The sequence below is a fragment of the Aquarana catesbeiana genome, linkage group LG11 (genome assembly GCF_042186555.1).
Source record: "Aquarana catesbeiana isolate 2022-GZ linkage group LG11, ASM4218655v1, whole genome shotgun sequence".
Taxonomy (NCBI): Eukaryota; Metazoa; Chordata; class Amphibia; order Anura; family Ranidae; genus Aquarana; species Aquarana catesbeiana.
Genome location: NC_133334.1, coordinates 88,268,782 through 88,294,310, shown reverse-complemented (window position 1 = coordinate 88,294,310; position 25,529 = coordinate 88,268,782). Strand labels below are relative to the sequence as shown.

General features: G+C 42.5%; 1 protein-coding gene across 2 annotated transcripts in view; it reads left to right on the top strand.

The window, feature by feature from the left end:
- The window catches only part of TH (tyrosine hydroxylase), a 159,117-nt gene extending 133,898 nt beyond the window's left edge, over window positions 1–25,219 (top strand). The window contains exons 9-13 of one of the 2 annotated variants that reach the window (XM_073604707.1): window positions 6,105–6,174; window positions 7,241–7,297; window positions 15,739–15,834; window positions 19,681–19,814; window positions 23,346–25,218. In XM_073604707.1, coding sequence (XP_073460808.1) covers window positions 6,105–6,174; window positions 7,241–7,297; window positions 15,739–15,834; window positions 19,681–19,814; window positions 23,346–23,505 — 517 coding nt within the window. In that variant the 3' untranslated portion in view covers window positions 23,506–25,218. Of the gene's footprint in view, window positions 1–6,104; window positions 6,175–7,240; window positions 7,298–15,738; window positions 15,835–19,680; window positions 19,815–23,345 lie in introns of both variants that reach the window. The other variant, XM_073604708.1, reaches the window with a different exon arrangement.
- The last annotated feature ends 310 nt before the right edge of the window (window positions 25,220–25,529 follow it).

Below are 25,529 nucleotides of genomic sequence, written 5' to 3'. Positions count from 1 at the left end.
AAAAACGGAAACGCGTCGGGTATTAGGGCATTTTATCCATTGGAGAGTACAAGTGTCATTTTTGCATTTTGTTTGTTATTTGTGTCTTGTTTTGTTATATGCACTACTGGACGTTATACGTTTTTTTAACATATACTCACCTGTTTCATCATTGTATATTTGTGCAATAAACTTTGTTTACATTTATTTAGTGTTGGTGGTCTATTAAAGTCCCACCCAGGGGGTACTTGTTTCTTGGTATATCTAACTAGGGATGGGACCACCACACTTTTTCTGACATGGTGGAAGTCTCTCTTTTTTCTATAAACACGGGAAAACTGCGCCACTTTACAGGCATTCTATAGACACCCCCCAGGCATGATATTTAAAGGAATATTTCATTTTTTATTTTTTCACTTTAAGCATTATTAAAATAGTTGCTTCCGAAAAAAAATTTGTAAAACTTTTTTTTGCATTGATACATGCCCCCTGGGGCAGGACCCGGGTCCCCAAACACTTTTTATGACAATAACTTGCATATAATCCTTTAAAATGAGCACTTTTGATTTTTCATGTTCCTGTGCCATAGACTTTAATGGTGTTCGCGTTTTCTTCCAAATTTTTTGCCCGTTCGCAAGTTCTGGTGCGAACTGAACTGGGGGGTGTTCGGCTCATCCTTACTGGCCAATGAATAATGAAAAAGAAAAAGAAAATGCTGGCCAGCAGTCCCTGTAGTGTCACACTGGCCAGTGAATGATGAAAAAAGAAAAACAAAATGTTGGCCGGCAAAAGTGGGGCCCTTTAAAAAAGCACAATAGTTCCCAGCAGACAACAGATTCATTTGTATGATATTAATCTCTTAGCAGATCCAGGGCAACATCTTCTGGGTCTCTTGATATCTGCTCTGATTCAGTAAAAGTCAAGTTCAAGTCAGACAGGGATAGAAGTTGCTGTGATCTCTCTCTTTCAATCCGTCTGATACAGTTCCTCTTTTCATTTCTTACAAGTCGTGGGAGTGCTCTTTGGACAGCCTGATCTCATCAGGCATCCAAATCACACCTTCCCAGGGAAAAGGCTCTCAGTCTTTTTACTTCTCTGAGTTCTCACTCGATTGTGGTCAGCCATAGCAGGGATCCATTCATCTAGCAGCAGCAGCTCAGTCTTTTCCCACACACCTGCTCCATGCCCATCCTCCTTTCACTCCACAGCAGCCTGGCTGGGTTGTTGGTCGGTTCTGCAACTCGGTGGATTATAGCTCCTCCCTTAAGTCAGCAGGTCCGGAACCATGAGTCTGGAGAGCACAACCACAAATCTTGGGCCACAGCTTTTCATTGGATAGCAGCAACAGCCTTCCACTGGATCTCTGCCACAATCTTTCACCAGATCTCCGTCTCAGTCTTTCACCACATTTCAGCTGCAGTTTCTCTCTATATCTCACGTCTGGAACAGCAGCTCAAAAGTCTCTAACAGCAAGTCTCTGGTGAGGCCTTTGTGCATAGGTCTCAGCTCTTTGCACAGTCAGTCCCAGTCCCTGCGGGCATGCTGGGCTATTTAATCCCACAACTTTACATCTCAGTCCCTGGTGGTAACAAACTGATAGAGTGTTTCTTTTTCAACATGTGTCCAAGCAGCTAGTGTCTATGTCCTTGCTTGCAGCAGAAGCCTCTTTCTCAGCAGCCCTGCACACTGCCTCCAGGCTCATAGCAGTTCATTCCAGATGTGCAAAAGTAGCCCCTGGAGTACAGGCATCCAACACACAGCATCAAACAGTTGCAACACAGATCTCAGTACTCACTGTGCAGCACAGGACCCTGCACTCTCTGTCCTTCTGCCACACACATTCATGTCTCAAGGCCTGTGCCCCCTCTCAGCTCCCCATCTGTTCCGCTCCTTCCCTTCTTATTCCCACATCGGCTGCCCCCTGCACCGGAGAAACTTCATAGATGAGCATTACAAAGGGGTCACCTTAAAAAGGCTGCTTTACTTCGGCATTAATGAATATTCAGTTTAACCATGTCCACACCACAGCAGGATAACACAGCAACAAAAAAGGAAGAAGTTCCACAGCTGTTAACAGTCCAGGTTACACTAGCAATAAGGAACCAATCAGTGATCACATGGCTCTGTTTGTTTGTAAACAACTGTTACTGACAACAACAGCTGTTGGAGTTTTTCTTTCTGGGTGCACTTGCTGTGCACATAAAAAGAATTACTCTTCTTAAAGGGTAAAGAGACCCTAACACAAAGTTTTCTTTGTGTGACTGCATATGCAGTTTGACCCGTATCTGTCTACCAGCCCCATAAAAGTATATTGGATTTCACTACGCACACACGGACCTTGGGAAAAGAAGCCGCCAGAGCAAAGTAAACAATTCTGTAAACCTTAGCTTGAGATCTAGGCAAATATAGATCTTTGATGGGGAAGGGTGAAAGAACTACATCTACTCGGGGCAGGGGCAAGATGGTAAGACCTAATTTTCAGCCTCTACTAAGAAATCTAAGCAGGATATTTATGAAAATATACGAAATAAATGCTTTCTGTGTCCTTTTAAAAGCAATGTAAAAATTATTTTGGTATGCAAATTTGTTACAGAGTTAGGGTCCATTCATACCATCGCATTGTGTTATTGAGTGGTGCAATGCATTACAGAGCCCAAGATTATGAATGGCAGCCAATCCATGTACAAAACTTACCTGTGCTACATCTCTACATTCTGGGGTAAAAAATACAGTGCCTTGAAAAACTATTCATACCACTTGAAATTTTTCACATTTTATCATGTTACAATCAAAAACGTAAAAGTATTTTAATGGGATTTTATATGATAGACCAACACAAAGCGGCACATAATTGTGAAGTGGAAGGAAAATGATAAATAGTTTTTAAAATTTTTTGCAAATAAATAATTGAAAAGTGTGGTGTGCATTTGTATTCAGCCCCCTTTACTCTCATACCCCTAACTAAAATTTAGTGGAACCAATTACCTTCAGAAGTCACCTAATTATTAAATAGAGTACCTGTGTGTGATTTAATCTCAGTATAAATACAGCTGTTCTGTGAAGCTCTCAGAGGTTTGTTAGAGAACCTTAGTGAACAATCAGCATCATGAAGGCCAAGGAACACACCAGACAGGGCAGGGATGAAGTTGTGGAGAAGTTTAAAGCAGGGTTAGGTTATAAAAAAGATCCCAAGCTTTGAACATCTCATGGAGCGCTGATCAATCCATTATCCAAAAATGCAGAGTATGGCACAACTGCAAACCTATCAAGACATGGCCGTCCACCTAAACTGACAGGCTGGACAAGGAGAGCATTAATCAGAGAAGCAGCCCCGAAGCCCATGGTAACTCTGGAGGAGCTGCAGAGATCCACAGCTCAAGTGGGAGAATCTGTCCACAGGACAACTATTAGTTGTGCACTCCACAAATTTGGTCTTTATGGAAGGGTGGCAAGAAGAAAGCCATTGTTGAAAGAAAGCCATAAGAAGTTCCATTTACAGTTTGCAAAAAGCCATGTGGGGGACACAGCAAACATGTGGAAGAAGGTGCTCTGGTCAGATGAGACCACAATTGAACCTTTTGGCCTAAAAGCAAAATGCTATATGTGGCAAAAAACTAACACTGCACATCACCCTGAACACACCATCCCCGCCGTGAAACATGGTGGTGGTAGCATCATGTTGTTGAGATGCATTTCTTCAGCAGGGAAGGGGAAGATCCTTGCTGTCAAGTTAACAGTTGCAAACAGACACTGCTATGTCTGGACAGCTAGGCATTAATGGCCTCTGGTCACAAACCAGTTAAGCCCTTTCATAACCAGTTCTCTAAAATTTGAAAAATACAAAACAAACATAAAACACTTAAAGCTTGTTGTGCACTTAAATAAAAGGAAGGATATAAAAAAACACATAAAAAAATAGTTTGCATGTGATTCTCTTACTGGAAATGTATCCAAGCATGTCAGGACTTGTTCCACTTTAACTGGATAACCACAGACACTTTTTGCCTGGATAAAATAAAACGGAACATTCTATTTTATGGTGGTCAGATGTGCAGTGTCTAAGTAGAAGACAATAAAACACAGCTGTATATGAAGCTTTCTATAAGCCTCTATATTTCAGTGAGCAGTGCTGAACAAACAACAGAATCTTGGAACAACAACAGAACTTCCTAGCCGCTACAATAAATGGAAGTTCCATTCAATAAAAGAATTGTCCAGTTATAGTAAGAATATCTCTTCAAAGCAGATGTGTATTTGCTTTTACTATGGTTGGGAATGTCAGACTGGATTGATGCTGATGGTTTGTCAGTGTGGGCTTTAGCTGCAATTTTTCTAGATGCAAATCAAATCCAAGGTAATGCTAACCAAATAAAACATTTGAATTTGTAACAGGATGTTAGCACCCTATTGTATGCATCTGGTACATCTGGGAGGATATCTGTTGTAATTTCTGCAGGCACCACTGGATGTCACTGTCTGTCCTCATTTTGCCCTTGCGCAATAATGTGAGAATCATTTAATGGGTGGTCCCACCCAAAAGTTAATAGATAGGCTTTATGTCTTTCATCCATGCTCCCTGTGAGGAGATAAAAGGACCTGGGGGGAGGCATCAAGGTGTTCTTGGGAAGAGAGATGGAGACGGGATCACCTATAAAACTGAATTCTAACAAATATTCTTCCTTGGGGAAAAAATGAAGAGTGAACCCCCCAAGATGGGATAGATTGGACACGGCACTGATACATCCTTGGTCACCTGTATTTTATGAGAGCTGTGATTGCTAGTATTGCTACCTTTCCCCTCTTGCATTGCCAGCACTGTGAAGACTGTTTTTGAGGAAGAGTGCCTTTGTGCTATTACCATATTTCTATAATAATTTACCATCTACTTTTAGACCTCAGATCTCTCCATAAAGAGGACCTGTCATTCTGTATTATTATCAATAGCAATAGCAATAAAAGTGAAAAAAAATGAATGGGGAAGTGTAAAAAAAATTCATATACAATTTTTTTTTTTTTAATTTAAAGTGCCCCTGTCCCTGCATGCAGTAGTGAATGCATACGTAGGTCACGCCCACATATCTAAACAATGTTTACAACACACATGTGAGGTATCGCAGCGAACGTCTGAGCGAGAACAACAATTCTTGCACTAGACCTCCTCTGTAACTTTAAACTGGTAACTTGTAGAAATTTTTAAAGGGTCGCAATTTTAAAGCATGACACATTAGGTATCTATTTAGTCTGCGTAACATCATTTTTCATATTATACAAAAAAATGGGGTGTATGTTATGTTTTTTTTTTTAATTAATTAAAGTGTATTTTTTCCCAAAAAATTGCATCAAAAAAACGCTTTGCAAAATCCATGTGACATATAAAATATTTTTACTTGTAAACAACAAATGTCAGAAAAAGGCTGGGTCCTGAAGTGGTTGACAACCTGCCACAAGGGAGCTCTACAAGTTGACACTATTTTTTTCTTTAAAGTGGATGTAAACCTGATTCATGGAATTTTACCTAAGCACATATATCTGTAGTTTTTTCTTATCTCTCTCCAAAGCCCTAAGTCCTGTGTCTTTCTGCTGCTCCATTCTTCTGTTATCATGATAACTTCTGACAAGCTCTCTGACAACCAAGATAAAACCAGATTGAAATTTGTGTCAGGGTGGGTGCTATAAATAGATTCACTTTCTTCCTTTGCCTATGTGGGCGGGGGGGCAGGGGGGAGGGGGGAGGGGGGGGGTGGTGGCTTTCCTCCAATCAGCTCTCACACAGTGTATACCCAGACTCCACACCCAGTGCTGAACAGAAAAGAAAAATGTTCTAACGCGATGTGCACTTTCTAAAGAATATAGCGAACTGAAGACAACAGATATACATGTAAAACTTATCTAGGGAGATTTGTTTAATCTCTGTGTATCATCTGAGATTGTTCACTTCACTGGGTATAGGAGAGGGTTTCCACTTTAAGTTCTTCTTTAACTCATCTATGTAAGTTAGAAAAAGCTAGAAACCATGAGCTTTTTGAGCAGACTAAAGTATAGCAAAATGCAAAAATGTATGTATGAGTGCTCTTTACAATTATGTTTAAGATAATACAAATTCTTTACTTTTCATTGTTCCACAGGGATTGCTGCCATGAGCTGTTGGGACATGTTCCTATGTTGGCTGATAAAACATTTGCTCAGTTTTCCCAGGTTTGTCTTCTATCATCTGTTTGATTTAGGATTTAGGATTGTAATATATGCACACATCAGAAAACATTTGCTGTTTTATAGCACATTTTGTTTAGTGGGCGAATGTCAGGTTTCAGAAAGGAAATGTAAGAGACTTAAAGGACCTATGAAGCCCAAGTCCAGCCATTTTTTACACTACCCATACTGTCCAGAGCTAGAACAGTGTTTCAGGCCCCTGGCATGCTAAATGTTCCTTTGCAGTCACTGCAGCCATTATTCTCTAATGTGTTTCTGACACATATAGAAGATGCCAGTGGATCCCTGAACTGGGCAAGAATTGAGGTGTCTTGTCACCAGCTGTTGCAGTAGTGCCAATGTTTTGTTTACCGTTCTTCCTTTTCAAAGAAAATTCATATTAACACTATAACCCACCTTAGTGTTCTGCAAAGGACATTTAGTTTTGATTTATTGCTTACAACCACTTTTGTAAAAAAAAAAATGTATATCCTATTTGATGGCAGTGCATTAATCAAGCCTGTACCTAACCATTTTGATGCCTTAGCTCTTAAAGTTTCAGGATCAGCACGCCCACCACTGTTAGTTTAGCTTTTGACAAATGCCAGATGGCTAACCCACATAACTTGGTCTCTAATATCACTTGCAGACTCCAGTAGTGGGATTTCTGCAATTGTGCGTTAGTTTCCAGACCTGCACACCTACTATAACTATTACAAGGGGTTTTCCTCTGTTTTACTTCTAATTTGTTTCTATTTTATATATTATGAAAAATAAAAAGCAGTAGAAACACCTAATTATGGACAGGAACATCCAAAAGCTCCAAGGTGGGCAGGAACCAAGACAGGGACTATGATAGGGTGATACAAGAAATTTACAAAAATGTAAGAACCCAGGTAATGACGCAACTTATCAATTCCCTCCTTCTGTTTCTGGTAAGACTAACCCTTTTAGTATCATTTTATTTTACCCAATAGTAGGTTTTCAGATTTTGTAATATTGATATTGAGTGCCAACTGTCTGCATCTATCTTCATACCTTGGCATGTGTTTTTATATAATGTTTTATGCAGGACATTGGACTAGCATCACTTGGAGCCACGGATGAAGAAATAGAGAAACTGGCCACGGTAAGATCTGCTAAATGTTTGTATGTGTGCACATAAGAAAAATGCATTGTTTTTGTTGTAAAATGCACATAAAAAGCAGCGCTAATTCCAGTGTAATACTCAACTAGTGATAAACACCAATTAAGTGAAATTGCTTCCAAAAACACACAAAACAAGAAAATATACATAAATTTAAAAAGTGTCCATAGAAGGAGAACATCCACAAGAAACGATTTAACAATCCTCCTTTAAGGATCTCCATTTAGAAAAGTCCAACCGCTAGGGTCCTTTCACACGGGCTCCGCTGATCCGTGCTGAGCAGGCAGATGACAGGTCCGTCTCCACTCACTGTGCAGAGACGGACCTGTCAGAGCCCCACTCTCCTCTATGGGGAGAGACCGCCTGTCCATTTTCATCTGATCCCATCTGTCGGGCGGAAAATAGGGTCTCCATCCATCTGGATTTCACGGACAAGATCGAATCGGATAGCAGCAGGTGTCCGCGGACATATCACCGCTGACATCCGCCGCTCCATAGAAGTGAACGGAGGGTCCGATCAGGTCCGCCTGAAAAACTGACAGACAGACCTGATCAGAAAGCCCGTATGAAAGGCCTTAAAGTGTGCATAAAATACTCATCCTCCACTGTGCAGAAGGATCTGCCACCAAGTGATAAGATCAAAGGTGCCTCTTACCAGATCTGTTGGACCATTATATTATAAATGGTCATATGCGCTCATTATATCCAAGTTAGAAGCTATTCCACCACGTCATACCAACAGCTCTCTGTATCGAAGTCACCATTAAATAAAAAATATACAGACTTCCATAAAGAACACAAAAATTTTAGCACCGTTATTTAGTCCACAGCTTCAAATTACAAAAAAGGGGACTTTTCATCCCATAAAATGGTCATGCAGCAGGCTCATGGCTTGGGCTCAGAGAGGTGCCGAGATGGACCGGCAAACAGCACGGACCAACGCTAACATGTGATGGTGTCACAGACAGGCCACTCCCGACATGTTTCCTCAGAATGACATCTTCAGAGGACAGGCTGAATAACATCTATCACATATACTTTTAATTTTGTGACCTAGTGCGGATATTATTTATTCACAATTGCTTTTGTTGTGCTTGAGTACTAGCATTTTTTACAGAGCTTTACAAAGAGCATTGAACTATACACTATGGTCCAATTTTACCAGTCCATACCCATCATCCTGGTCCCTACATTCTAATATTCTTATTGCTAAAACAGAGTTCTAAGAATTTTACTTTAAACCCCCACCCCAAATGAAAGTAGCCATATACATTAACATAATACCATTATGGTATTAAGATTTCTTTTAGTCCAGCTTTGCATATAAATACTCAGGTCACCTAAATATTCATGTTAATGCTGTTCTTAGTGGGGCACATACAACCATCTGTGCTGCAAGCTTATTGTACCATTCTGTCACCTAATCAAAAAAGTAAGGTTTTGACATTTTATTGTATAATGGCAGATGCCACAGTTCTGGAACCTTCGGAACAAAGTGGAGAACAAAGGGTTGTAAATCAAAAAGATATTACTGTTAGGAACCAAATAGTTTATTTTCTGGGTATGAACCTAAAGGAACGGCCTTAGATGTTAAAAATGATGTGTGCTATTGATGAATATTCTGACTTAGTGGAAAAAAAGCGACTGTTGGTCAGTTTTGGGTTGATGACATAACGTGTCCTCTCATTTTGGGCTTAGTTCTTCTTACTTCAAAACTTTTTTTTTCCTGGACGTTATTTTGTTGTCCTCTGGCAATGATGGGTGATATAATAGATATATAAATTTGCTCAGCCCCGTGAAAATGTTATTTGTCGCTTGCTTCTCATCTATGCACAGGGGGATAGCTACAGGGGTCGCAAGGGTTGCAATTGTGACTTGGCCCCATTAGTCTTGCATTCCCCACCTGAGTCCCCGGCCGACTCCTCTGGGTCCCTCTCTCTTGCCCCATGCAGCACCACTCAGTCCAGTGTCCTCCCCAGCCCTCCCCCTGAGTCGGCTCACACCGCACTGCACACTTCTCCCAAAAGAAATTTAGGCACGCAGGTGCAACCCTATCAGAGCCAGCTCCCCAGAGGACAACGCAGGCTTGTCTGCCAGCTCCTGATTGCCTTGTCCGTGCTGCTGCTGGAAGGAGCCCAGGCGACCCTGGATAAGTGCCCTGCAGTTTTGTTATGGTGAGTGAGACAACCCCATATCCCCCACACACCATCCCATACCCCACTCCATCTCCCCTGGGGACAGGGACCCCTTCTCACCTGGGAACAAGGACACTTCTTACCTGGGGACAGGGCCCCCATCTCCCTTGGGGACAGAGAACCCTTCTTCCCTGGGGACATGAACCTCATCTCCTCTGGGGACAGGGCCCCAAACACTCCTGAGGACAAGAACTTAATCTCCCCTGGAGAGTCCATTTCCCCTGGGGATGGAGACCCCATCTTGCCTAGAGACAGGGACCCCATCTGCCCTGAGAACGGGGACCCCATCTTCTCTGGGGACCAGGACCCCATCTCCCCTAAGTACAAGATCCCCATTTTCCCTAGGGACATTAACCTCATCTCCAGACCATGCTGGCTGGTAGGGCTGGCACCAGCCACCCTAGGGTGCCAGGATGAGGGAGGAGCAATAAAATCTGAATCAACAAATAATTACGCTGCGCTAAAGTGTGTTGTATTATGCAAGTCTGTACTATAGTATACCAAATTCATGTATACTTGCAGACGCCTTTATAAAAAACCATAAATAAATATATGTAATCGATACCCCCACTGGGTAAATAGCAAATGTGATAATAAAGTGCTCTTATATGATCCAAAGTGATCTGTGTCTTGAAAATATTCAATAAAATATAAGTATATGATTACTCAAAAATATGTGGCTCAATAATAATAATAATATTCAAATGCTAGTTTGAACAAACTTACTAAAGTGCATATGTACATATATATGGATATACACAATCTAATCAAACAAACATGCTAAAAGTGCATATATAAATAGTATTAAATACATTCCAAATAGATTCCAAAAGGTGCTTTGACTCAGTGTGTGACTCAGCTGTTACACGTAGTCAAATCACGTGTTTGAACCACCCCAGGGTTCTGTGCAGGTTACCGGATCCCAGGTTCTAATGCAGTATCTCAAAGGTATATGAGAGAAGAAAACTCGATGGTGTGATATTGTTTAAAAATGTATTAGGCAGATAAAATACACTCCCCAACTGGGGTACTCACATTTGTAAGGTGTATCAGTGCACCGCTCTATGCAAAACGTATATATAGCGAACCGCTGCAAGGATATGGTATGTGTTTCATCACCGGCAGGTAAACGGCCTCTCGCTCCGTCCTGGCCCCTCCCCAACGCGTGTTGATACAGGGATGACGTATCTTCCTCAGGGGGATATCATCAGATATCTGATATCAGATACGGAAGATACGTCATCCCTGTATCGACACGCATTGGGGAGGGGCCAGGATGGAGCGAGAGGCAGTTTACCCACTGGGGTGGTTCAAACGCGTGATTTGACTGAGTGTAACAACTGAGTCACACGCTCTTAGGTGAGCATATTACCTAGGGGGTCACCGGATTGCACCAATGCATGGTCTGCGGCACAAGTGAAGTTATAAGCATGCCAACAAATAACACCATTGGACATCACTCATAAGCACTTTCATACGATCTGTTCACGGGATTTCACAAATCAATCATAAGATTTGTTCCAATAAGAACTGCTTATCACAAGAATTGTGTGGCACCAAAGCACCTTTTGGAATCTATTTGTAATTTATTTAATACTATTTATATATGCACTCTTAGCATGTTTGTTTGATTAGATTGTGTATACCCATATATATGTACATATGCACTTTAGTAAGTTTGTTCAAACTAGCATTTGAATATTATTATTATTATTGAGCCACATATTTTTTGAGTAATCATATACTTATATTTTATTGAATATTTTCAAGACACAGATCACTTTGGATCATATAAGAGCACTTTATTATCACATTTGCTATTTACCCAGTGGGGGTATCGATTACATATATTTATTCATTTTTTTTTATATATGCGTCTGCAAGTATACATGAATTTGGTATACTATAGTACAGACTTGCATAATACAACACACTTTAGCGCAGCGTAATTATCTGTTGATTTAGATTTTACTGCCCCTCCCTCATTCTGGCACCCTAGGGTGGCTGGTGCCAGCCCTGCCAGCCAGTATGGTCTAGAGATGAGGTTCCTGTCCCTAGGGAAAATGGGGATCCTGTCCTTAGGGGAGATGGGGTCCTGGTCCCCAGAGAAGATGGGGCCCCCATCCCCAGGGGAAATGGACTCTCCAGGGGAGATGAAGTTCCTGTCCCCAGGGGTGTTGGGGGCCCTGTCCCCAGGGGAGATGAGGTTCATGTCCCCAGGGAAGAAGGGGTCTCTGTCCCCAGGTAAGAAGTGTCCCTGTCCCCAGGTGAGAAGGGGTCCCTGTCCCCAGGGGAGATGGAGTGGGGTATGGGATGGTGTGTGGGGGATATGGGGTTGTCTCACTTACCATAACAAAGCTGCAGGGCACTTATCCAGGGTCGTCTGGGCTCCTTCCAGCAGCAGCACAGACAAGGCAATCAGCATATCTCTGAGGCATATCTGTGAATGACGGGGGGAGGTAGGGGGGCTGGCAGACAAGCCTGCGTTGTCCTCTGGGGAGCTGGCTCTGATAGGGTTGCACCTGTGTGCCTAAATTTCTTTTGGGAGAAGTGTGCAGTGCGGTGTGAGCCGACTCAGGGGGAGGGCTGGGGAGGACACTGGACTGAGTGGTGCTGCATGGGGCAAGGGAGAGGGACCCTGAGGAGTCGCCCGAGGTCTCAGGTGGGGAATGCGAGACTAATGGGGCCAAGTTACAATTGCAACTCCTGCGACCCCTGTAGCTATCCCCTGTGAAGTTATAAGCATGCCAACAAATAACACCATTGGACATCACTCATAAGTAAGGATGAGCTCGGGCGTGTTCACACATCCCACGTGCAGAGCCCGCCAGGAAGTCTCACTGCGCTGCGCTAATCACAGGCAGTGAGACATTTCCCGATCTCTGCAGACGCACATCGGGAAAATGTCTCACTGCCTGTGATTAGCACAGCGCCGTGCTGACTTCCTGGTGGGCTCTGCACGTGGGCTGTGCGAACACGCCCAAGCTCATCCTTACTCATAAGCACTTTTATACGATCTGTTCACGGGATTTCACAAATCACTCATAAGATTTGTTCCAATAAGAACTGCTTATCACAAGAATTGTGTGGCACCAAAGCACCTTTTGGAATCCATTTGGAATTCATTTAATACTATTTATATATGCACTTTTAGCATGTTTGTTTGATTAGATTGTGTATACCCATATATATGTACATATGCACTTTAGTAAGTTTGTCCAAACTAGCATTTGAATATTATTATTATTATTATTGAGCCACATATTTTTTGATCATATACTTATGTTTTATTGAATATTTTCAAGACACAGATCACTTTGGATCATATAAGAGCACTTTATTATCACATTTGCTATTTACCCAGTGGGGGTGTTGATTACATATATTTATTTATGGTTTTTTATATATGCGTCTGCAAGTATACATGAATTTGGTATACTATAGTACAGACTTGCATAATACAACACACTTTAGCGCAGCATAATTATCTGTTGTATTAGCCATTTGAACGTAGTATGAGACGCATTTAACGCATGCAGCTGAGTAGTGACATCCACCAAGCATAAGGTTCATTGTGGCTCGCAGGACTTTTTTCCTTTTTTTTCAGTAAAATCTGAATCCCCAGCCACTTGGGGACTTGGGGGGTGTACAGCCGGGGGTCGCTGGGCACTGGGGGAGGGGGAGGGATACAGCAGTACCAGTGTGGGGAGGCTGGAGGACAGAGAGGGGTCTAGCAGTACCAGTGCGGTGTGGCTGGAGGATGGGGGGTACAGCAGTACTAGTGTGGGGTCACTGGAGATGGGGGTAGGTACAGCAGTACCAGCACGGTATCTCTGGAGGCTGGGGGGAAAGCAGTATCAGCGCAGGGTGGGTGAAAGACATAGGGGCATCTAGCAGTACCAGTGTGGGGTGGCTGGAGGATGTGGGAGTACAGTAGTATCAGCACAGGTTGGCTGTAAGACGAGGGAGGGTGGTTGGGCAGCAGTACCAGCACTGCATGGCTGAAGGATAGGGAGGACTGCAAAATGTACTTTCGCCTGTGTTGGCAAAAATCCTTGCATAGGCACTGCCTGTATTTCTGGATAGAAGGCGTGGCGGGGGCAGCTGTATATAGAGCAATCAATCCCTCCATTTTCCTCCTGTCTGCCTTTCCATGCCTGCAGGAGGGAGAGGAGGAGGAGTGGGCTGATTCAGCGCCTTCAGGAGGAAAATGGAGAGATCAATTCCTCTATATGCATTTAAGTTCATTTTTTTTCCTCATTAATGTACACACAACACCCCATATTGACAGAAAAACACAGAATTGTTGACATTTTTGCAGGTTTATTAAAAAAGAAAAACTGAAATATCACATGGTCCTAAGTATTCAGATCCTTTGCTCAGTATTTAGTAGAAGCACCCTTTTGATCTAATACAGCCATGAGTCTTTTTGGGAAAGATGCAACAAGTTTTTCACACCTGGATTTGGGGATCCTCTGCCATTCCTCCTTGCAGATCCTCTCCAGTTCTGTCAGGTTGGATGGTAAACGTTGGTGGACAGCCATTTTTAGGTCTCTCCAAAGATGCTCAATTGGGTTTAAGTCAGGGTTCTGGTTGGGCCATTCAAGAACAGTCACGGAGTTGTTGTGAAGCCACTCCTTCGTTATTTTAGCTGTGTGCTTAGGGTCATTGTCTTGTTGGATGGTAAACCTTCAGCCCAGTCTGATGTCCTGAGCACTCTGGAGAAGGTTTTCATCCAGGATATCCCTGTACTTGGCCGCATTCATCTTCCCCTCAATTGCAACCAGTCTTCCTGTCCCTGCAGCTGAAAAACACCCCCACAGCATGATGCTGCCACCACCATGCTTCACTGTTGGGACTGTATTTGACAGGTGATGAGCAGTGCCTGGTTTTCTCCAAACATACCTCTTAGAATTAAGGCCAAAAAGTTCTATCTTGGTCTCATCAGACCAGGGAATCTTATTCCTCACCATCCCGGAGTCCTTCGGGTGTTTTTTTAGCAAACTCCATGCGGGCTTTCATGTGTCTTGCACTGAGGAGAGGCTTCCGTCGGGCCACTCTGCCATAAAGCCCCGACTGATGGAGGGCTGCAGTAATGGTTGACTTTCTACAACTTTCTCCCATCTCCCGACTGCATCTCTGGAGCTCAGCTACAGTGATCTTTGGGTTCTTCTTTACCTCTCTCCCCAAGGCTCTTCTCCCCCGATAGCTCAGTTTATGGAGGCCGCTGTGCTCTTAGGTACCTTAAGTGCAGCAGAAATTTTTTTGTAACCTTGCCCAGATCTTGCCACAATGCCTTCTCTGAGCTCTTCAGGCAGTTCCTGTGACCTCATGATTCTCATTAGCTCTGACATGCACTGTGAGCTGTAAGGTCTTATATAGACAGGTGTGTGGCTTTCCTAATCAAGTCCAATCAGTATAATCAAACACAGCTGGACTCAAATGAAGGTGTAGAACCATCTCAAAGATGATCAGAAGAAATGGACATCACTTGAGTTAAATATATGAGTGTCACAGCAAAGGGTCTGAATACTTAGGACCATGTGATATTTCAGTTTTTCTTTTTTAATAAATCTGCAAAAAATGTCAACAATTCTGTGTTTTTCTGTCAATATGGGGTGCTGTGTGTACACTAATGAGGAAAAAAAATGGACTTAAATGATTTTAGCAAATGGCTGCAATATAACAAAGAGTGAAAAATTTAAGGGGTCTGAATACTTTCCGTCCCCACTGTATAAGGATTTTTTCTCCATGCTTTATATGTTTAAAGATCCATGGCAAACTACCAGATCTGTACAATGTTTAACTGCCAGCTGCCTGTCCAGATTCATGTTGGGAAGGGTTGGTTGAGAGAATTCTACTTTATATTTCATAAAGATCAAAATCCCCACATATTATGATCTGGAGTAATGATTGCACCCATGTATTCTTTTGAAACACTGGATAAACAATATGACCATTGTCAGATATCCTTTTTTAAATGATGTATGGGTTTGTGCTCATTGGCATCAGACTCTGAAGCTAATCAAATGCAGTGTGGTTTCACGTTTTGGAGTTGATTTAGTTGTTGAGTTGCTCTATCTTATTTTGAACTGCTTCTGAGAATCTTTTAAAGAAAACCCGCTCAGGAGCATAAACAAGTGTGTGTACATTAGCCCTAATAAAAAAACAACTTCCGAAAACGTATAATGTTTATTTTCTAATATAGCCATATACTTTTTGTTTTAGTTATACTGGTTCACAGTAGAGTTTGGTCTGTGTAAGCAGGATGGTGAAATGAAAGCATATGGTGCCGGTATGCTGTCATCGTATGGTGAATTACTGGTAAGTTATGCTTTGTCATCTGCTATGTGCAGGTCTTTTTTTCTCAGAAAATAGGTACAGGAACTCAATCACGACGCCCCCCCCCCCCCCCCTTACAAACATCCTCAATACCGCATCAAATAGTGGGTGTGGTCAAATTTCACTAACAGTGGGAGGGCTTTACCAGGGTCATTAATTACCAGGAGTGCATTAAGTACAGAGTGCAGAGTTCAGGGAGGAGTTACGCACAGACTGTAGAGTTCAGGGTGTGCTACATAAATAGTGCAGAGTTTAGCAGTGCGCTACACACAGTGTGTAGAATTTAGCCTTCACCCACAGCTGCTTACCTCTGCACCCCCCATCCACATCTCACGTTTACCCCTCTTCAACTCTGACCTCTGCATGCAACCCCCCTTTACTGTCCCCATCTCCTCCCCATCTCCTTAAAAGCTCCACCATCTTCCAGATGTCTTATTTTTGTTGCTGTATTGAGCTGAAGCACCCAGCCAGCTGTAGTATCTCCCCGCATACTGTAGTTGGCTCCACCTTTCTCACTTGCCGGGAGATCATCCAGTGGTGATGTTGGCATTTGCACTGCACCCCGTGTACCTGCATCTCCCTTGTTCCCATCCTTCACTCAGTGGGAGCCACTCAAGAGATCTGATCTGTGGGAGCTGTTGGGGAACAAGGTGTCACTTGTAAGCATAGAAGCCAGACTTTTGTGTTTTCAAGTAATAGTGGTCAGCAGGGAGCAGAGGGCCTGAGCCAGAGGTGGTGGAACTGAGTTGCACCAAGTTCCAGCTGAAAAAAGCCCTGGCTATGTGAAATATTTTGATATATTTCTCTTTGTTCTGTAAAACAGTTAATTTGAATGCACAGTTGGCCACTGGGGCCAGAAAATTTTCATTGCTCCACCCTCTATCATTAAAGAGGAAGAAAACCCTAGTGGGTTTTACTTTATCTTTATTTCCCTGCAAAGGTAAAGAATAATGGGCTACTATGCATCGCATAGTAGCCCATTATGTGTCACTTACCTGAAACCGAAGCCTGCAATGTCACCGTTGTCCCCACTAGCAGGGAGCGTCCATCTTTACCCCTCTTCCTGCCGGGCCGCGAACTTCGGTTCTGTGACTGGCCGGAGCCACGTGATGTCACTCCCGTGCATGCGCACAGGAGCCGCCAGTCTAAAGTGCGCATGTGCTCAGCTTTTTTGTAACTATCTCCTAAACCGTGGAGGTTTAGGAGATATTTCCAGCACCTACAGGTAAGCCTTAATATAGGCTTACTTGTAAGTAAAAGTGGTTGTACAGGGTATAAAACCACTTTAAGGGCTCATTCACACTGAGTGCAGTGACTAGTGTTTATCCTCACTTGATAAACACCAATCACTGCTAGGGCACATAGAAAACAACTGTCTTTTTTACACCTCATTCACACAACAAAACCTGCGTGATGTGAATTGCAGTGTGAAAAAATGCAGACACCCTCACCGCCAAGTTGTTTGACGTTCCTGTACAGCCGGACCCCACCTCAGCACTTCTCAATCTAAAACCAGATCCCCTATCGCGCACACAATTTAAGATTTTTATTCAACTGCTTACGGCTGCGAAACAAACAATAGCTAAAGCGTGGAAATCCCCCTCTTTGGTTGTAGCTGAGGCCAAACACAGAATATCTCGTGCCATGGTACATGCCAAAATGGAAGCCATTGAAAGAGACCAGGTTCCTATGTTTGACCAGATATGGAAACCCTGGATCATGCACTGCTTACCACCATCCTTTGACCAAACAGTCCTCCTGCCATGCTGGCTGTTATCTCTCCATCACCACCTAGCGTATCGCTCCTAGATAACTTAGCCTCGTTCATACGCTTAATACTATTGTATGTATCCTTACTCTGATGATATTTATGTCAATATAAGAATATCCTGTAATTTATTGCAAGCTCATGTTATCCGACTGACGATATTATCTGGAGCTCCACCTCCGTTGTTTAAATTTGTATGATTTTGTTTTCTGTTATGCAACATGAATCCAATAAAACACTTTTAACAAGAAAAAATGTTGACAAAGGATGGCACGGCATGTCACCACACTGCAGGGCAACAGGTCATGCTGCTTTGCAGAGTTTGAATGACTCAACTAACAGCTGCTGGCACACTAAAAGAGAGCATTTAGCGTAAGTGCGAGCACTAAAAAAGCAATAAACCCCTTGTCTTTTAGATTTGTGATAAAAAGACATTTAAAGTCCAGTTGACCTTTCATTTAAAAGCTAAATACATTCCAAGTGCATCAAAAGTCATCCAGATCCGTTCTGGAAGCTTTTCTGCATGCGCTTTTTTAATGCATTTTGATGCGTTTCCGGATGCATTCAGGATGTTGTTTTTCTTCTGGGTTTTTTCTGTGCAGGGAAAAATCAGCATGTTGTACTTTTTTTTCTGGAACTCAAAAGCAATGGAATGCACTGCGCTAATGTGAACTATGCCATTGGAACCCATATAATCTACTATGAATGCATTTTTGTTCAACTGCACTGCATGTGGTGTAATTTGGCCCTGCCAGTTCATTTCTTTAGAGAAAAACCACAGGCTGACTAGAAAAAAGCTCTAGATTTAAATTAGTAGGGGTGTGCTGGGCCTCTGCAGAGAGACCACTGCCTCCACGAAATAAGTTTTCCCAGTTTTTTGTGGTAAAATTAGGTGCCTCGGCTTATATTTGGGTTGGCTTATACTCGAGTATATACGGTAGTTGATTTACACTAAACATTCAGGTGGGCTTAAGGCTCTGTTCACACTATGAATTGCACGTGAATCACACAGGAACCGCACCGCATCCCTGTTCAATTTACATGCGATTCAGTGTGGTGCAATTTGAGCCTATTTATTTTGAATGGGCTCAAATCGCATTGCATCGCAGATCGCACCAAAGACCTGCATGCAGCAATTTTGGAACCAAACTGCAACTGGATCACATGGTAATTTTTTACTATGCAATCCGATGCCGGAAAACACACTGCGTTTGCAATCTGTGCTTGGAGTGTCATTAATATTGCACTGACACCCGCTGTGGAATGCAAGGGCAGTGTGATTTTAATGCGGTGTGGGAAACGTGCACAGATCCTGACCCGCATTAGTGTGAACCTAGCCTTAAAGAAGTTCTGTTTCATTGCTATTACAATGCTGATGTTATAAAATGAAAATGCTGCCAAAAAATAGTTAATCTTAATACTTCAATATAAACGTTCTTGAAAAATCTCCTTTTATGTTGTGAGTGCTGTCTGCTGGCCATCTCCTTCCACAACTTCCTGGATTCCCTGCACGGCTCATTGGTTGCCATGCACAACAGCTCCAGATTCTGTCTCCCTCGGCCTTAGTAAAGTCCCCTCTTTGTATTCTCAGTACAGCTCTGCCTTCCTATAACATAAAGTATTTAAAATGTATCTATGATCAAAATGGAAAATCATACATTAATTTCCATGTTGTATTTCAATTATTTCTAGACTACTTCTAACAATCGGAATGATATTTCTTTGTGAAGTTCTGTCCTAGACTAGACTATCTTAATTTAGCTCTTGCTGACTTCTGTGGCTGCAGGCATTGTGGGACAATGCATCCAAATGCCAAAGTTTTTTTTAGCAATAACAATTTTTTGTTAATATGTTAATACTTTGATGTCAGTAGCCTGCCAGAAAGTCATGTTTAATACTAGTGACACATGCAGTAAGGTGCAGGACCTAGGTGTGAAGCTTGGCAAGTGTAGCTAGATCTCAAAACTGCCTGAAGAGGATTTCAAATCCTTTGGCAGTTAACCTGTCCAGACCTACCCATTAAAACATTGTATTCCAACATTGTCACTTCTTTTTCCCAGCACTCTTTGTCAGATGAGCCAGAAGTTCGACCTTTTGACCCAGATGAAGCAGCCCTGCAGCCATACCAGGACCAGAATTACCAGCCAGTCTATTTTGTCTCAGAAAGCTTCTTTGATGCCAAGGCGAAGCTAAGGTAAGAAGTTGCTCAGTGTCAGAATGTCCTCCTAAATATTTCAGCACGGTCGGCTCCTGCATATCCATATGGAAAGAATGTCATTTTTTTTTACTGCCACCCATTGTATGAAGTTGTTTTGTGTGACTATTTAAGTGCTATGAAAATTTGACAGTGTTTTTTTTTTTATTCATTTGACCAGCTGTCCTTTTTTTCTTGTTGGATTTGGTATAGACACACTAAGGGTCTGCAGCTATAAAGAGCAAGTCTGGGCTTCTGGAGTGATGTTGTACCCTTAGTTGTACCTACAATATCTCACAAAAGTGAGTACTCCCCTCACATTTTTTGTAAATATTTTATTATATCTTTTCATGTGACAACACTGAAGAAATTACACTTTGCTACAATGTAAAGTAGTGAATGTACAGTTTGTATGACAGTGTAAATTTGCAGTCCCCTCAAAATAACTCAACACACAGCCATTAATGTCTATACCACTGGCAACAAAAGTGAGTACATCCCTAAAAATGTCCAAATTGGGCCCAAAGTGTCAATATTTTCTGTGGCCACCATTATTTTCCAGCACTGCCTTAACCCTCTTGGGCATGGAGTTCACCAGAGCTTCCAGGTTGCCACTGGAGTCCTCTTCCACTCCTCCATGACGACATCATGGAGCTGGTGGATGTTAGAGACCTTGCGCTCCTCCACCTTCCATTAGAGGATGCCCCACAGATGTTCAATAGGTTTTAGGTCTAGAGACATGCTTGGCCAGTCCATCACCTTTTCCCTCAGCTTCTTTATCAAGGTAGTGGTCGTCTTGGAGGTGTGTTTGGGGTCGTTATCATGTTGAAATACTGCCCTGCGGCCCAGTCTCCAAAGGGAGGGGATCATGCTCTGCTTCAGTATGTCACAGTACATGTTGGCATTCATGGTTCCCTCAATGAACTGTAGCTCCCCAGTGCTAGCAGCACTCATGCAGCCCCAGACCATGACACTCCCACCACCATGCTTGACTGTAGGCAAGACACACTTGTCTTTGTACTCCTCACCTTGCCGCCTCATAGTGCTTGACACCATCTGAACCAAATAAGTTTATCTTGGTCTCATCAGACCACAGCACATGGTTTCAGTAATCCATGTCCTTAGTCTGCTTGTCTTCAGCAAACTGTTTGCAGGCATTCTTGTGCATCATCTTTAGAAGAGGCTTCTTTCTGGGATGAAAGCCATGCAGACCAATTTGATACAGTCTGCAGCGTATGGTCCGAGCACTGACAGGCTGACCCCCCACCCCTTCAACCTCTGCAGCAATGCTGGCAGCACTCATATTTCTATTTCCCAAAGACAACCTCTGGATATGATTCTGAGCACGTACACTCAACTTCTTTGGTCAACCATGGTGAGGCCTGTTCTGAGTGCATCCTGTCCTGTTAAACTGTTATATGGTCTGGCCACCGTGTTGCAGCTCACTTTCAGTGTCTTGGCAATCTACTTATAGCCTAGGCCATCTTTATGTAGAGCAACAATTCTTTTTTTCAGATCCTGAGATGGTTCTTTGCTATGAGTTGCCAAGTTGAACTTCCAGTGACCAGTATGAGACAGTGAGAGCGATAACACCAAATTTAACACACCTTCTCCCCATTCACATCTGAGACCTTGTAACACTAATGAGTCACAGGACACCCGGGAGGGAAAATGGGTAATTGGGTCCAATTTGGACATTTTCCCTTAGGGGTGTACTCACTTTTGTTGCCAGCAGTTAGACATTAATGGCTGTGTGTTGAGTTATTTTGAGGGGACAGCTAATTTACACTGTTGTACAAGCTGTACACTCACTACTTTACATTGTGGCAAAGTGTTATTTCTTCAGTGTTGTCACATGAAAAGATAGAATAAAATATTTACAAAAATGTGAGGGTTGTACTCACTTTTGTGAGATACTGTAAGTAGGAATGAAGTTAGGGTTTAAATTTTGAACTGGTTCTTTGGGGTGGCAGAGTAGCTTTAATAAGGACTTTTTTTGGCTGGCCAGCTTGAGTGTGTTTATTTCCCAGTTAACGTGCACCTTTGCTTTTGCTGGTTATAAACTGGTCTGAGCTGTGATGTCTCCAAAAATTAAAAAACACTGTTCTAGTGGCCCCAGTGCCAGGGATGAACAGATGGCCGCTAGTGTAGGTGACATTGCTCTGCCAATTTTAAGTAAAGAGAAGCTGTGTGTTCAACAAACAAAAAACATACTTGTGGTACTGTTAAAACCTAACTTGGTTTTAGTTAACCAAGCTGGTCCAAACAACCTATTTCCTTCTCTAACACACGCACCGGCTGTCAGTGCTGTATTAATGGTATGTAGCCTCAGCTACATACAGTATACAGCAGTATGTTCCAGCAGCGGGACAGGAACTTCCTCCCCCGAGAGTCATTCACAGGAAGCTTTGTATTTCTTGACTGAATACAATGACTTCCTCAATTTGGCTGAGGCGGAGAGGCAGGCAGATGATGTCACAACCCCCACCTCAACCAATCACAAGAAGCTTTGTATTCATTCCAGCCATATTTTCCGAGTGAGAGACCAGACTAGTTTTAAGCAGAAAATCAAAATTACAGTGTATTATTTCACCAAAAAAGACAGAAATTGTACAGACATGACAAAGCAAAACTCCTGTTCCACCACCAAGATGGCAACCTCTACAAAGAGACACAGTAAGACAATAATAGGGAAAGGATCCGCTGCAAGAAGCCTACTGAGGACCAGTACTTTCATGAACCACTTCAATACTGGGCACTTTCGGCCCCTTCCTTCCCAGAGGAATTTTCAGCTTTCAGCGCTCTCGCACTTTCAATGAGAATTGCGCGGTCATGCCTTTTGTTTCCACAAATAGAGCTTTCTTTTGGGGGAGGTTCCTGAATGTCCACTCAGAAGAAGGAAATGCCCACCCGGTGGCCGGGTGGAAGGTAGTTAAAGAAGTTGCAAAGGCAGAAGGTTTTTATCTCTTAAGATAAAAAGCCTTCTGTGTGTAGCAGCCTCCCCAGCATCCCCTAATACTTACCTGAGGTCCCTCTTTGTCCAGCGATGTCCTCAAATCCCTCGGTTGTCTCCCCCCTGTGTGGCTGAGACACAGCAGGGGTGCCATTGGCTCCTGTGGCTGTCAATCAAAGTCATTGAGCCAATCAGGGGAGAGAGGAGCGGGGCTGAATGGCAGCTCACGGTCTGAATGGACACTGGGAGCTGCAGCTCGGCTCTGCTGCTTGCTGTGGGGGCACTGGACAGGAAGAAGGGGCCAGGAGCAGCAAAGAGGCACCCGAGAAGAGGAGGATCCAGGCTGCTCTGTGCAAAACCATTACACAGAGCAGGTAAGTATAACATGTTTGTTATTTAAAAAACAAAACAAAAAACGAGACTTTACAATCACTTTAATAGTGCTTGCAGAGGTAGTATGTAAAATTTCAAATCAGTGGTTTTCATCTACCTGCAAAATATTGTTGCCTATGGTGAGTGTTTTAAATACAGTATTTATTCCTGCTCTTATTTCACATGTATTATTTCTTTTGCAACAGAAATTATGCATCCCGCATAAAGAGGCCTTTTGCTGTGCGATATGACCCATATACTTTGAGCATCGAGGTTCTGGACACACCTATCCGGATTCAAAGTTCTCTGGAGGAGCTTAGAGATGAACTGCAGACCCTCACCAATGCACTTAACATACTTTCCTAACACTCCATACCCATCCTGACCATCCACATATGCTTCCTCCTTGCAGTGCATGCTTTACAATCTCCCAACGCTCTCAGTATTGTTTCCTGCTGTCTGTCCACCAGTTTGTACAGATTTCACCAAGTTTCCATTAGCCATGCTACTAATACATAAAATAAGCCACATCTTTTAAAGAAACTACAAAACATCAACCTGTAAATCTGTTTTACCTGATGAATTAATGGGACAACCTTTAATTGTGAAAAATGATCTTCTTGTGACAGCCTTCTCACTGCTTGCATTATACAGGATTATGTATTTACTGTTGATTTCTGAGATTTCTAAAAATTAAAAAATGATTATATATAGATGGATTCAAAAAGAACTGTGACACTGGGTGACTAATATCAATACAGGTAACTTTATCATAATGACATATACTGTGTATCTGGTTACACAGCAGTTCTATTTAGGGACAGTGAACATCAGTAAAGTGAAAAAAATACTGCACCCAGAATCACATTTGCAGAGGTCAAATTAAAGATACAGTCTGATGGCTCCTATGGATTTCTGTAATTTTAATGTTGTTGCTTCCTTAAAAAGAAAACACAAATGCACCTAGGATCTAGAGGGGTTTATTTTGTCCCTGGTTAAGCTGTAACATTCCTTTCAGTGTGTTAGCAATGTCTTTGGCAGTTTGTGTAACATAGATGGAAGGAAAATTCCGGATGAATGTCCATTGTCCCCCAGACCGTAAGGAAACGCTCAGATAAAATTACACTCCAATTCAGCTGTCATCCAGAAATCATCTTCATCATATTCTCATCTTTTCTTCTGGTCTGCCTCATCTAATCTGACTTGGTCATCTGCTGTGCCTGCTCCACATTTCAAATGACATTATATGGTCCTTTCAACAGTACCAAAAAACATAGCTCACTGCTCACATTTCTCTACAGTGCCTTGCAAAAGTATTCACCCCCTTGGCTTTTTTACCTGTTTTGTTACATTACAGCTTTTAGTTCAATGTTTTTTTAATATGAATTATATGTGATGGATCAGAACACAATAGTCTAAGTTGGTTAAGTAAAATTAGAAAAATATATACATAAAACTATTTTTCTGAAATAAAAAACTGATAATTGGCATGTGCATATGTATTCACCCCCTTTGTTATGAAGCCCATAAAAAGCTCTGCTGCAACCAATTACCTTCAGAAGTCACATAATTAGTGAAATGATGTCCACCTGTGTGCAATCTGAAAGGCCCCAGAGGCTGCAACACCTAAGCAAGAGGCACCACTAACCAAACACTGCCATGAAGGTCAAGGAACTCTCCAAACAAGTAAGGGACAATGTTGTTGAGAAGTACAAGTCAGGGTTAGGTTATACAAAAATATCCAAATCTTTGATGATCCCTAGGAGCACCATCAAATCTATCATAACCAAATGGAAAGAACATGGCACAGCAGCAACCCTGCCAAGAGATGGCCACACACCAAAACTCATGGCAAGGAGGGCATTAATCAGAGAGGCAGCACAAAGACTTAAGGTAACCCTGGAGGAGCTGTAGAGTTCCACAGCAGAGACTGGAGTATCTGTACATAGGACGACAATAAGCCATACGCTCCATAGAGTTGAGCTTTATAGCAGCGTGGCTAGAAGAAAGAAGAGAGTTATCACCGCTCCAGGAGGATTAGACAGGCAAGAGATAAATCCTTCTTGGTTTGGAGGTTGTTGGTGCTGGCTATTGCTAGTAGCAATAAGACGAAAATAAATGCTGGACAGCCGCACTCATAGGTTTGCCTCGTTTATTCAGAAAATTCAAATCAAGATCAAAATAGCAGCAGACAGGAGAAGAGCTGACATTTCACACTAACGTTAGTGCTTACTCATAGCTCAGCTAAGCTATGAGTAAGCACTAACGTTAGTGCGAAACATCAGCTCTTCTCCTGTCTGCTGCTATTTTGATCTTGATGTGAATTTTCGGAATAAACGAGGCAAACCTATAAGTGCGGCTGTACAGCATTTATTTTCGTCTTGTGGCTA